The sequence below is a fragment of the Oncorhynchus keta genome, chromosome 7, assembly GCF_023373465.1.
Source record: "Oncorhynchus keta strain PuntledgeMale-10-30-2019 chromosome 7, Oket_V2, whole genome shotgun sequence".
Taxonomy (NCBI): Eukaryota; Metazoa; Chordata; class Actinopteri; order Salmoniformes; family Salmonidae; genus Oncorhynchus; species Oncorhynchus keta.
The window spans coordinates 29,158,609-29,172,740 of NC_068427.1; the positions used below are offsets into that span (position 1 = coordinate 29,158,609).

The 14,132-nt window shown below is 47.5% G+C and overlaps 1 protein-coding gene across 1 annotated transcript; it reads left to right on the top strand.

Annotated features, from left to right (window-relative positions):
• On the top strand, positions 1–8,090 carry LOC127931113 (translationally-controlled tumor protein homolog). The gene is made up of 4 exons (XM_052522500.1): positions 1–698; positions 983–1,056; positions 1,307–1,491; positions 7,712–8,090. Exons 2-4 carry the CDS (start codon positions 991–993, stop codon positions 7,758–7,760), a joined length of 300 nt encoding a protein of 99 aa, XP_052378460.1. The 5' UTR covers positions 1–698; positions 983–990; the 3' UTR covers positions 7,761–8,090.
• Positions 8,091–14,132: the final 6,042 nt, after the last annotated feature.

Here is a 14,132-nt window from a genome sequence, read left to right on the forward strand (position 1 = left end):
TTTTAAAAGATGTGTCACTAGAGGAGTCTGAATACTCGCTGAATATAGCGACAACGTCGCTAAATTGGCTCCAGTAGAGTGCACTGTTCGTTGCCTTAAGCAAATTAAAAATCTTTGAACTCGCAGCAAAAGGAAATCGGGCATAAAATGAACACCTGCGGCTTGTCAAATGCAGATAGATTTAAGTATTGGCTTGTAAGAATGTGTATTTCAGCAGCCACGTTGATGGGTGGTCAATTTGCAGGGCACTACAGGGGTTATAGCAGAAAAATGCGGCAGTAGCTGTTTTAAACGTTTTCCTGACATTTTGTTTCATAGCTGCAAATTGCACAAAGAAATACGAAACCTATATCCCACCTTCTGGTTGGGGAGCTGAAAGCAAATGCGAAAGGTTTATGAGGCATTGCACAGGGCCACACGTAACCTCAGCTGTGTATGTTTTTACTATAAACTGTTTTACTATTACACACTCCGGGGATTTTAATCAAGAAAAAATGAATGTTTGGTAATGTAACCAAAGGATAATATTTGCTTATCGCGATGCAAAACAGGTGCAGTTTACGGTAATGGGATATGTGGACCTTGTTAGTTAGTCAGCCTGCAGTTGCTTGTGTTCCATGCGCGCGCTGACAGATTTGACAGCTGACAAAAGACCGTCAACGAACAGCAAACGCTATCAATCACTCAATGTTTGAACTGTACGTTCTTCATTTATACACCCATTGAGCATTTGCATGCATACTATATTAGCTTAAAGCTGTGCTTCTTATCCAGTTATATTAGCTTTGTAAACATAGCAGTTCTTGCTAGCATGTCTGTCAGCCGTCTAACAAATTGATTAGTGGGCAAGCTCAGCTATGTTAGCCGGCAGCAGCAGGACCTGGCCTGGGGAAGTCTGTAGAAGGCCCAAGGCAAACTACCTGACAACAATGTAACCTTGTGACTGAGCTATTAATGTGGTTTCTATTCTGTTTTATTGCAGCGGATGAAATGTTCTCTGACATTTACAAGATCAAAGAATCACCAAATGGGATGTTATTGGAAGTTGAGGGAAAGGTGCGTCTCCACTGCAGGTATAAGCTCTCTGAGTTGTGGTGGTGAGAGGTGAGGTGTATTAGGATTTGGAACCACTTATTGACTTGGGTATCATCTCAACTCATAGTTTTGCATTATGCCTGACTTTACATAGACAAGTCCTATCAGATGGTCCTGAAATAGGATAAGGTGTTTGACAGTAATGGGACCCAACCACTGAGTAATTCAGCACTCACTCTCTTTCCTCTGATATTCCCCCTCCTCCCCTCAGATGGTTAGTAGAACGGAGAATATCGATGACTGTCTGTTGGGGGCAAATGCGTCGGCGGAGGTGCAGGATGACGGCTGTGAGTCCAGCACAGTCAGTGGAGTGGACATTGTCCTCAACCTCAAACTGCAGGAGACATCCTTCACCAAGGACTCATACAAGGGCTACATCAAGGACTACATGAAGGCGTGAGTGTTTTAGTGACGGGTGTCTGCGCATGTGTTGTGTGTGCTAGGACTGATACAGGCAAAACCCATCAGTCTCCCTGTATGCCCCTCACAACTGTGACTGTACTTATGTAGATGAAAATGTCCTTATTTGAAATGAAAAGCAGTTGTTGAAGGTGTGTGGGGATGTGTGCAGGATCAAGGCTAAGCTGGAGAACAACCCAGACAGAGTGAAGCCTTTCATGGCTGGAGCTCAGGAGGAGATCAAGCATGTAATGCTCCGGGTGTCGTGGGTGTGGAGTCAAATGCAGGAGACAGAGTTCAATGCTGTGCGTCTTTTAATAGCACCAACGCACCACAGGGTGCTCACAAAAGTTACGTTCCCAACCACAGGGAATCAAAAGTACAATGGAAAAAATCACGACTAGGCACTAACACGTACCTCTACAACAGAGCCGAAGGTTACATAGAAATAATCCCGCACAACAACCAGGCGGGCCGGCTGTCTAATAAAGACAAACTAATTAAACATGAACAGGTGCTACCACTAAACATACAAGGAGGGCGAGGAAAAACAATCAGTGGCAGCTAATAGGCCGGTGACGACGACCACCGAGTGCCACCCGCCCGGGAAGGGGAAACACCCTCGGTCGGACTCGTGACAGTACCCCCCCCACCTGACGCGCGGCTCCCGCAGCGTGCCGACACCGGCCTCGAGGTCGCCCCGGAGGACGAGGTGCAGGGCGATCCGGATGGAGGCGATGGAAATCCCTCAACATGGATGGATCCAAGATGTCCCCCACCAGTACCCAGCACCTCTCCTCCGGACCGTACCCCTCCCAGTCCACGAGGTACTGCAGGCCCCTCACCCGGCGTCTTGAGTCCAGAATGGCCCGGATCGTGTACGCCGGGGACCCCTCGATGTCCAGAGGGGGGGGGGGGACCTCCGGTACCTCACTGTCCTGCAGGGGACCAGCTACCACCGGCCTGAGGAGAGACACATGAAACGAGGGGTTAATACGATAATAGGAAGGGAGTTGTAATCGATAACACACCTCGTTTATTCTCCTCAGGACTTTAAAGGGCCCTACACACTGCGGACCCAGGGCAAGCGGAGAGGTAGGTTTCGGGTCGAGAGCCAGACCCTGTCCCCCGGTACAAACACGGGGGCCTCACTGCGGTGGCGGTCAGCACTCCTCTTCTGCCGTCCACTCGCTTGTCGTAGAGATTCCTGGACGGCCCTCCAGGTCTCCTTGAAGCGCTGTTCCTTTCCTCCACCGCAGGAGCCTCGGTCTGGCTCGGGTGCCATGGTGCCAGGACCGGCTGGTACCCCAACACACACTGAAAAGGGGACACAGTAGTAGAGGAGTGGCGTAGTGAGTTCTGAGCCATTTCAGCCCAGGGAATGTATCGTGCCCACTCCCCTGGCCGATCCTGGCAATACGACCGCAGAAACCTACCCACCTCCTGGTTCATTCTCTCCACCTGCCCATTACTCTCGGGGTGATAACCGGAGGTCAGGCTGACAGAGACCCCCAAGCGTTCCATGAACGCTCTCCATACCCGAGACGTGAATTGGGGGCCCCGATCAGAAACGATGTCCTCCGGCACTCCGTAGTGCCGAAAGACATGGGTAAATAATGCCTCCGCAGTCTGTAGAGCTGTAGGGATACCGGGCAACGGGAGGAGACGGCAGGACTTAGAGAACCGATCCACAATCACTAGAACCGTGGTGTTCCCCTGAGACGGCGGAAGATCGGTCAGGAAATCTATGGACAGATGTGACCATGGCCGCTGTGGAACGGGGAGGGGTTGTAGCTTCCCTCTAGGAAGGTGCCTAGGAGCCTTACTCTGAGCGCACACTGAACAGGAGGAGACATAACCCTTAACGTCCTTAGCCAACGTAGGCCACCAATACCTCCCCTGAAGGCTCCCCACTGTCCTCGTCACCCCAGGGTGACCCGAGGAGGGTAGGACGTGAGCCCACCGAATCAGTTTGTCCCGAACACCAAGCGGCACGTACCTTCGCCCCGCTGGACACTGAGGAGGCGCGGGTTCAGCCCGTAACGCCCGCTCAATGTCCGAGTCCACCTCCCATACCACTGGGGCTACCAGCTTTGAGGCGGGAAGGATGGGAGTAGGTTCGGTGGACCCATCCTCCGTGTCGTAAAGGCGGGACAGTACGTCAGCCTTCACATTCTGGGAGCCCGGTCTATAAGACAAAGTAAACCGGAACCAGGTGAAGAATATGGCCCACCTTGCCAGACGTGGGTTAAGTCTCCTAGCTGCCCGAATATACTCCAGATTCCGGTGGTCGGTCCAGATGAGAAAAGGGTGCTTAGCCCCCTCAAGCCAGTGTCTCCACACCTTCAGAGCTCTAACCACCGCTAGCAACTCCCGGTCCCCTACATCATAGTTACGCTCCGCTGGGCTGAGCTTCCTTGAGAAGAAAGCGCAGGGGCGGAGTTTTGGTGGCGTACCCGAGCGCTGTGATAGCACGGCACCCACCCCAGCCTCGGACGCGTCCACCTCCACTATGAATGCTAGAGAGGGGTCCTGATGCGCCAACACGGGCGCATCAGTGAACAGCGCCTTCAACTTGTTGAATGCTCTGTCCGCCTCTGCTGACCACTGCAACCGCACCGGGCCCCCCTTCAGCAGTGAGGTGATGGGAGCTGCTATCTGGCCAAAACCCCGGATAAACCTCCGGTAGTAGTTGGCAAAACCCAAAAACCGCTGCACCTCCTTTACCGTGGTTGGAGTCGGCCAATTACGCACGGCCCTAATGCGGTCACCCTCCATCACTACCCCCGAGGTGGAAATGCGATATTCCAGAAAAGAGACTGCTCGTTTAGAGAACACTCATTTCTCAGCCTTGACGTATAGGTCATGCTCCAGCAGTCTACCAAGCACTTTGCGCACAAGAGACACATGCGCGGTGTGAGTGGCCGAGTAGATCAGAATGTCATCGATATAAACAACCACTCCCTGCCCGCACAGGTCCCGGAGAATCTCGTCTACAAAGGATTGGAAAACGGCTGGAGCATTTTTTAACCCATACGGCATGACGAGGTACTCATAGTGGCCGGATGTAGTACTAAATGCGGTTTTCCACTCGTCTCCCTTCCGAATACGCACCAGACTATACGCGCTCCTGAGATCCAGTTTTGTGAAGAACTGCGCTCCGTGGAACGATTCCACCGCCGTAGCGATGAGAGGTAGAGGGTAACTATACCCCACTGTGATGGCGTTTAGACCTCTATAATCGATACACGGACGCAAACCTCCCTCCTTTTTCCTCACAAAAAGAAACTCGAGGAGACTGGTGAAATGGAGGGCCGAATGTACCCCTGTCCCAGCGACTCCGTGACATATGTCTCCATTGCCAACGTCTCCTCCTGGGACAGCGGGTACACGTGACTCTTGGGAAGCGCAGCGTCTACCTGGAGATCTATCGTACAATCCCTTCCCGGTCGATAAGGTGGTAATTTAGTCGCTTTCACTTTACTGAAAGCGATTGCCAAATCGGCATACTCGGGGGAATGCACACCGTGGAACCCTGGTCTGGACTCTCCACCGACGTGGCACCAATGGAAACTCCCAAACACCTTCCAGAACACTCCTCTGACCATCCCTGGAGAACCCCCTGTCTCCACGAAATTTTAGGATTGTGCCGGGCCAGCCAGGGAGTTCCCAGCACCACTGGAAACGCAGGCGAATCAATAATAAAAAAACGGATACGCTCCCTATGATTCCCCTGCGTCACCATGTCCAGTGGGACCGTGGCCTCCCTGACCATCCCTGACCCTAATGGCCGGCTATCTAGGGAGTGCACGGGGAAAGGAGAATCTATCGGCACCAGCGGAACCCCTAACTTAAGGGTGAGTCCGCGATCCATAAAGTTCCCAGCTGCGCCTGAATCGACTAGCGCCCTATGCTGGGAAGAGGGAAAAAAATGAAGGAAAGAGGTTAAGACAAACATGTGGCCAACAAGGGGTTCTGGGTGAGTTTGATGCTGACTCACCTGGGGTGACCGAGAAGCGTTCCGCCTGCCATCTCTACTCCCAGACGGACCCCCCAGCACCGATCAGACGTGTGTCCTCTCCGACCACAGTTGGTGCAGGGAAGGCCTCCTCCTCCGGTACCCCTCGGCGTAGCCCCTCCCAACTCCATAGGAATGGGAGCGGAGGGGCTGGGTGGTGAAACGCACAGAACCCTCTCTGAACGCCCGCGGGCAGCCAGCAGATTATCCAGTCGAATGGACATGTCGATCAGCTGATCCAGTGACAGAGTGGTGTCCCGACACGCTAACTCCCGGCGGACGTCCTCTCGGAGACTACACCTGTAGTGGTCCATAAGGGCCCTGTCGTTCCACCCAGATCCGGCTGCCAAGGTCCGGAACTCCAGCGCGTAATCCTGGGCGCTCCTCCTCTCCTGCCTGAGATGAAATAGTCGTTCTCCCACCGCTCGGCCGTCTAGAGGGTGATCAAACACGGCACGGAAGCGGCAGGAAAACTCAGTCTGGGCCATTCCAGACTGCGTTCGCCCACTCCAGAGCACGACCCGTGAGGCAGGAGATGAGGACACTCACCCTCTCTGCTCCTGAGGGAGTGGGTCTGATGGTGGCCAGGTATAGCTTCAGCTGAAGCAGAAACCCCTGGCAACCCGCCGCCGGTCCATCATAAGCCCTGGTAGCGTCAGACGGAGGGTGCTGGAGTCGGGAGATGGGGAGTCCGGAACCGTGGGTGCCGAAGGTGGAGAGAGGAGAACACTCCTCTCCCATTTGTCCATTCTCTCCATCACTTGATCCATCGCGGATCCGATCCGATGGAGGACGGTGGTGTGGTGGAGAACCCGTTCCTCCATCGATGGGACAGGGTTGGCTGCTGCTCCTGCTGACTCCATTCAATCTGATAGGTGCGGGATTCTGTAATGCTCCGGGTGTCGTGGGTGTGGAGTCAAATGCAGGAGACAGAGTTCAATGCTGTGCGTCTTTTAATAGCACCAACGCACCACAGGGTGCTCACAAAAGTTACGTTCCCAACCACAGGGAATCAAAAGTACAATGGAAAAAATCACGACTAGGCACTAACACGTACCTCTACAACAGAGCCGAAGGTTACATAGAAATAATCCCGCACAACAACCAGGCGGGCCGGCTGTCTAATAAAGACAAACTAATCAAACATGAACAGGTGCTACCACTAAACATACAAGGAGGGCGAGGAAAAACAATCAGTGGCAGCTAATAGGCCGGTGACGACGACCGCCGAGCGCCACCCGCCCAGGAAGGGGAAACACCCTCGGTCGGACTCGTGACAAAGAAGATCATGGGCAACATGAAGAACTACCAGGTTCTGTAACTACTAGTTACAGCTATACATCTACTACTGCCAACAGCAAATTCAGCTACACATATATTCCTCACATCACAACTATTTGTGCTCAGTCAAGCTGTGATGACACCTTTGGAGGAATGGAGTTCCAGGCCTATGAAATTCAACAGTTATGAGCTTGCTTAAAAAATGTTTTTTTTTAAATTGGAGAAGTGTTAAAGGATTATAACAATTCCTATGTGTTCATTAACCAATTTAAATTACTGTCTGTTTCTAAGAATTTGTAAGATTCTTATTTGCATAAAATGGACAGAGACCAATCTACCAAAATTAGCCAATAGCATTTATTCTCGAGAGAGCTGATCATAGTACCATGTACATCAGTTTATATATTACATATGATGTCATAGGTTTTAAAATGTCCCTCCTCTCCAACCAGGACAAAGCAGCATCAAAAGTTCATTCCGACTCACTAGCGCACATACATGACACACAATATATCTGGATTATCTCCTGATGTCTCACCACAGTTTATTACCACTTAGCAGACAGTTCCGGTCCCCCCCAGATACGGAAAACCTGGAGGGGCTCTCGCTGTCTTATTCTATCTCCACAGAGTTATAGCCGGGTCGGTTCAAACATAGGTTAAGGACCCTCTTTGCTTACTTTAGACACACACACATGCATTCCTCTCTTCCCCACTCCAACCTAGTTGGAGCAGTGTTTATTATTTTGAATTTCTCCTTGTTCATGCTACATAACCTCTAATCCCTAATGGTTAAGTTTCTGAGTAGAATTATTCAATCATTTATCTTAAATCTTGATAAAATATCTTAACAAGAAGTAACATGTGGAGTTAAAATGACCAAATGTCTTCATCCACTTACACTCACTCTCCCTCCTAGTTCTTTACAGGTGTATGAACCCAGATGGTATGGCTTGTTCTGGACTTAAGTGAGGACGGCATCACTTCCTTCATGACATTCTTCAAAGACGGCCTGGAGATCGAGAAATTAGTCCCTTTAGCCCAGTCTACTTATGTTATAACTTATCACCAGTCTACTCGTGTTATAACCACTGTTCTTTTTCTCTCTCACAGTAACACTCTGGTCTAACATGCTGAGCGTGCGCGAGCTTCGCAAAATAAATTTAGAAATCCATGTTGTTCAATTATTGCACCCACACTGCTCGCGCTTGCCAACGAGTGTCTGCGTTGCCAACGGCTAAAATAGAAGTCCTATTTCTGATGCAGATCACGCTGAAAGTCCTGCCTCTCCCATCGGCTTATAGAAGCAGGTACCCATTGGTTATACCCACATGGGTGATTGAAAGATTAAATGTTTTTCCGGTTGTCGTGGTAATATTATGAAAGTGTAGATGCCAATCACCATATAAGTTCAATGATGAAAAAGCCTGGAAGGAGGAGAGATGACTAGAAACAATTTGGTTGGCCGTTTTATGTGTGGATTAATTAGCGGAGTAGAGGAGCTTGTGCATTTCACGTGAAATAACAACTCAATGTTTATATCACAGGACAAATTAGCTAGCAACAGCAAGCTAGCTAAATAGGACAAATTAGCTAGTAAGTGCAAGCTAACTAGCTAAATTGCCATACATTTTTTTATGCTTTTCGACCTGTCCCCAAATTAATGTCATTGGTTCAGTATGTTTTGATATTTTAACCTGCGTGTTGTGATCGTGTTTGGTGTAGGGGGACAAAATAGATTTATGCACAATGGCGCACGCGCGCAGCCGGTTTGGGTCTGGGTTCCATGTAAGAACTTTGCCTCTATTGGCTGCTTAGCTGCATCTCACCTAACCCACGACCACTGACCAACCAGTGGTTTAAAGTATTATACAATGGCTTGTGAAAGTTTTCACCCTCTTGTCATTTTTCCTATTTTGTTGCCTTATAAACTGGAATTCAAATAGATTTTTTTTTTTTTTTTGGGGGGTTGTATCATTTGTTTTACACAACGTGCCTAACACTTTGAAGATGCAAAATATTTTTGTGAAACAAACAAGAAATAGAATATAATAAGCTTGGCACATCTAGCCAATGGGATTTTTGCCCAAACTTCAAGGCAAAACTGCTCCAACTCCTTCAAGTTGGATGGGTTCCGCTGGAGTACAGCAGTCTTAAGTCATACCACAGATTCTCAATTAGATTGAGGTCTGGGCTTTGACTAGGCCATTCCAATACATTTAATTTTTTCCCACTTGAGTGTTGCTTTAGCAGTATGTTTGGGGTCATTATCCTGCTAGAAGGTGAACCTCTGTCCCAGTCTCAAATCTCTGGAAGACTGAAACAGGTTTCCCTCAAGAATTTCCCCGTATTTAGCACCATCCATCATTTCTTCAATTCTGGCCAGTTTCCCAGTCCCTGCTGATGAAAAACATACCCATAGCATGGTGCTGCCATCACCATGCTTCCCTGTGGAGGTGGTGTTCTCAAGGTGATGAGATGTGTTGGGTTTGCACCAGACATAGTGTTTTCCTTGATGGCCAAAAAGCTAAATTGTTCTCATCTAACCAGAGTACCTTCCATTTGTTTGGGGAGTCTCCCACACCAAACTTGTTTGCTTATTTTATTCTTTAAGCAATGGCTTTTTTCTGGCCACTCTTCCATAAAGCCCAGCTTTGTGGAGTGTACGGCTTAGTGGTCCTATGGACAGATACTCCAATCTCCGCTGTGGACCTTTGCAGCTCCTTCAGGGTTATCTTTGGTCTCTGATTTGCCTCTCTCCTTGGTCTTCATGGTGCCGCTTGCTTGGTGGTGCTGCAGACTCTGGGGCCTTTCAGAACAGGTGTATATATACTTAGATCATGTTACACTTAGATTGCACACAGGTGGACTTTATTTAACTAATTATGTGACTTCTGAAGGTAATTGGTTGCATCAGATCTTATTTAGGAGCTTCGTGGCAAAGCGGGTGAATACATATGCAAAGCGGGTGAATACATATGCAAAGCGGGTGAATACATATGCAAAGCGGGTAAATACATATGCAAAGCGGGTGAATACATATGCAAAGCGGGTGAATACATATGCAAAGCGTGTGAATACATATGCAAAGCGGGTGAATACATATGCAAAGCGTGTGAATACATATGCAAAGCGGGTGAATACATATGCAAAGCGGGTGAATACATATGCAAAGCGGGTGAATACATATGCAAAGCAGGTGAATACATATGCAAAGCGGGTGCATACATATGCACGCACCACTTTTCCTGTAGTTTTTTAACAAGTTATTGTTTTTCACTTCACCAATTTGGACTATTTTGTGTATGTCCATTTACATGAAATCCAAATAAATAAATGTAATTTACAGGTTGCAATGAACAAAATAGGAAAAATACCAAGGGGGGTGAATACTTTTGCAAGGCACTGTATGATGCCCAAACCATGTCATGTATATGGGGTTGACTGAAGGGGTGCTGTGACAGTATTTTGGTATTGATTCTGTAAATATATATATATATATATATATACACACACACAACCTTTTTATTTTTATTGGTCAGTCTGAGATGTGGCCTTTTCTCCAGGTCAGCATCCTGGAGTCACCTCTTCACTGTTGATATTCTGTTAAAAATCATCCGTTTCCAGCTACAATAGTCATTTACAACATTAAATGTCGACACTGTATTCCTGATCAATTTGATGTTATTTTAAATGGACAAATTGCTTTTCTTTCAAAAACAGCAATCACTGTTTCTAAGTGACCCCAAACGTTTGTACGGTAGTGTATATAGTAGAGCAGATATGCCTCTGTTATGCAGAATAAGGAATTAGGTCAGGTCTAATATGTTACATTTCTACCTGGGACATTCAATATGTCAAACAGTTTGCTGGGATGCTTTGTTAATCTCTGCAAAGACAATGCTTCAGTCCACTGATTAGTTAATTAATTGGTTATTTATTGTTGATTGATTAAATCTCAGACCTCCAGTAAGAACCTACGCTGGAGATGAGAAACAGGTACCTGGAGTTGAACATTTCATGAATGGCCAATGACCAGGACAGGACCAGCGTCAGAACAGGGGCAACAAAACGACATGACAATAAATGCTGAAGTGGGGAACAGCTGGTGAACAGACAGATATAGGGGAGGTAATGAGAGCAGGTGATTGAGTCCAGGTGAGTCCAATGAATCGCTGATGCGCGTGATGAGGGAAACAGGTGTGCGTAATGATGGTGGGGAAGGAGAGCGGGAGCAGGTGTGACTCCTCCATTTGGGTGGTTTACAGTTCCATTAAATGTGACACCCTTACTAAAGGTAGTGGGATAGCTTAGGACTTCCTGATTTGAGTTGTGAAAAATTTAACGAACACTGGGTAAAACATTTCCAGTTGTGGTGTTGATTTGTTTAAAAACGTAGATGATACAATCATTGGATCTATGAAAGATATTTTATGTTAATACCAATGGCCTTTTTGTTGAAATGTTTAGTAGGCCTACATATTCAGTGAAAGAAAATGTCAAAAATACAAATACCAGTAGTTCCATTATTTTATAGAAGTTCTTTATAAATTATTTATTGCACAGTTGCAGCTTCTCTAAGTAAGGTGAAAAAATTAAATCAGAATAGCACATCAAAAATACCCAGTGTAGATAAGGCAAGTGCTTCGCACAGTATGGTTCATAGTTCAAGATCCCCACACCATCCTACCAACAGGTTGACAACAAGCAGATACTCTGGTCATGTGACTTTGGGTACCAGTCAAAGATCAGAAAGACCCCCAAACTCTCCACCATGATGGGAGGCCCTTGGGTCAGCATTTATATCCCAGGCAGGATGTTCCTTTCTGGGCTCGTCCCTGCTTCCCTGGTAGTGGTACTCTGGCTTCAGTTCCCAGGTGCTCTTGTGGGTTCCTTTAGCATTGTACATGTCTATCTCCCTCAGGATCTCCTTCAGGTAGGTCAACAGGAAACACATTTCTCTGGATCTCCTTTACATATGTGTATAGGGGAGATGCAGTTTGGGGCTGGACTCTTTACAGTATCCATGTTCACACAGCTACTGCCTGCACCCTTATTCTGAAAACTAGAAGAAGCATTTGTCTACTTCTAGTGTCAAAAGCCATGTTCTCGTTGGCTGGCCCTCGCTTCATACTCGTCGCCAAATCCACTGGCTCCAGGTCATCTACAAGTCTTTGCTAGGTAAAACCCCTCCTTATCTTAGTTCACTGGTCACCATATCAGCATTCACCTGCAGCACGCGCTCCAGCAGGTGTATTTCACTGGTCACCCCCAAAGCCAATTCCTCCTTTGGCCGCCTTTCCTTCCAGTTCTCTGCTGCCAATGATTGGAACGAACTGCAAAAAATAGCTGAAGCTGGAGATTCTTATCTCCCTCACTAACTTCAAACACCAGCTGTCAGAGCAGCTCACAGATCATTGCACCTGTACATAGCCCATCCAACTACCTCATCCCCATACCGTATTTATTTTGCACCCCAGTATCTCTACTTGCACATTCATCTTCTGCACATCTGTCACTCCAGTGTTTAATTGCTATGTCATAATTACTTCGCCACTACGGCCTATTTTTTGCCTTACCTCCTTAATCTTACCTAATTTGCACACACTGTATATATAGACTTTTCTTTCTACTGTATTATTGACTGTATGTTTGTTTATTCCATGTGTAACTCTGTGTTGTTGTATGTATCAAACTGCTTTGCTTTTATCTTGGCCAGGTCACAGTTGTAAATGAGAACTTGTTCTCAACGAGCCTCTCTAGTTAAATAAAGGTGAACAAAATAATAATAATGTTGTAGTTGATAATGTCCACTAGATGTCAGTAGTGGGTAACAGTTGACGCTTCTCCAAATATAATAGATCTGTGTTCGGATTCTGCCTTACTTATGTGTGACTAATCAGGCCTCGGGTAACTATAGTCCACTCGGACATGCTGGTCTCTTTGTGAAGCACCCTGGAGAATAAGGGTTACAGTGGTGGAGTGTAATCTATCCTTGAGAGCTGAGCAGAATAGCTCGCAGCTTACACTCACCTATGGTAATGCAATCATGCAGGAGAGGGGACAGGTTTCTGAATGTGTGTGTGTGTGACACTAACCGCAGGTTGCTTGGCGACCTCCACTAGGTCTTTGATGTTGTAGTACTGGTGTTCCTCGAAGGCGGAGAAGAGCATGTCCATCACCTGCTGTCTATGCTCTCACCATCATACCCTCAGCCTTCTTCCTCTTCTCATACTCCACCTACACACACAGCCCACAGAAAACCCACACGGGCAAGGATGGAGCATGGTAGAAGTGCACATAACAGTTCCAGGTGTATGTTGATCCAACACTATAAAGATATGCATGTAACCTTCAGGAGCATGCAAGCAGGCAGTTACACATACACACTGAGAAATGAATGAAAATATAGGGTCTCATTGAGAGAAGCGCCCCAGTGGGCAGAGCAGTGGATGAAGACACAATGGTACATACTATGTTGTACAATGGTTGAATAGTGAATATAGCCTACTAGTATAATGCACAGTATCGTCACTACCGTACATATACAGACAGCGGCAAGCATGCATGTTCTCAAGTACATTTCTTTTCTTTGTTCCTTTTATAGATGAATGTGCGCAATACTGCCTTATCAAGCCAAGGCTTAACATTGGCTTTGCCCCCCCCCCTTGGGTTGTGCCATGGCGGAGATCTGTGTGGGCTATACTCGGCCTTGTCTCAGGATGGTAAGTTGGTGCTTGGAGATATCCCTCTAGTGGTGTGGGGGCTGTGCTTTGGCAAAGTGGGTGGGGTTATATCTTGCCTGTTTGGCCCTGTCCGGGGTATCATCGGATGGGGCCACAGTGTCTCCTGACACCTCCTGTCTCAGCCTCCAGTATTTAGGCTGCAGTAGTTTATGTGTCGGGGGGCTAGGGTCAGTCTGTTATATTTGGAGTATTTATCCTGTCTTATCCAGTGTCCTGTGTGAATGTAAGTATGCTCTCTCTAATTCTCTCTTTCTCTATCTCGGAGGGCCTGAGCCCTAGGACTATGCCTCAGGACTACCTGGCATGATGACTCCTTGCTGTGCCCAGTCCACCTGGCCGTGCTGCTGCTCCAGTTTCAACTGTTCTGCCTGCGGCTATGGAACCCTGACCTGTTCACCGGACATGCTACCTGTCCCAGAACTGCTGTTTTCAAGTTTCTAGAGACACTAGGAGAGGTAGAGATACTCTCAATGATCGGCTATGAGAAGCCAACTGACATTTACTCCTGAGGTGCTGACCTGTTGCACCCTCGACAACTACTGTGATTATTATTGTTTGACCATGCTGGTCATTTATGAACATTTGAACATCTTG

Excerpts from the sequence above, each read along its gene's own strand:
- LOC127931113 (XM_052522500.1), top strand. The coding sequence starts at position 991 with ATGTTCTCTGACATTTACAAGATCAAAGAATCACCAAATGGGATGTTA. Across the intron at positions 1,057-1,306 it reads TATTGGAAGTTGAGGGAAAG|ATGGTTAGTAGAACGGAGAA; the intron begins GTGCGTCTCCAC and ends TCCTCCCCTCAG. Across the intron at positions 1,492-7,711 it reads ATCAAGGACTACATGAAGGC|TTCTTTACAGGTGTATGAAC; the intron begins GTGAGTGTTTTA and ends TCTCCCTCCTAG.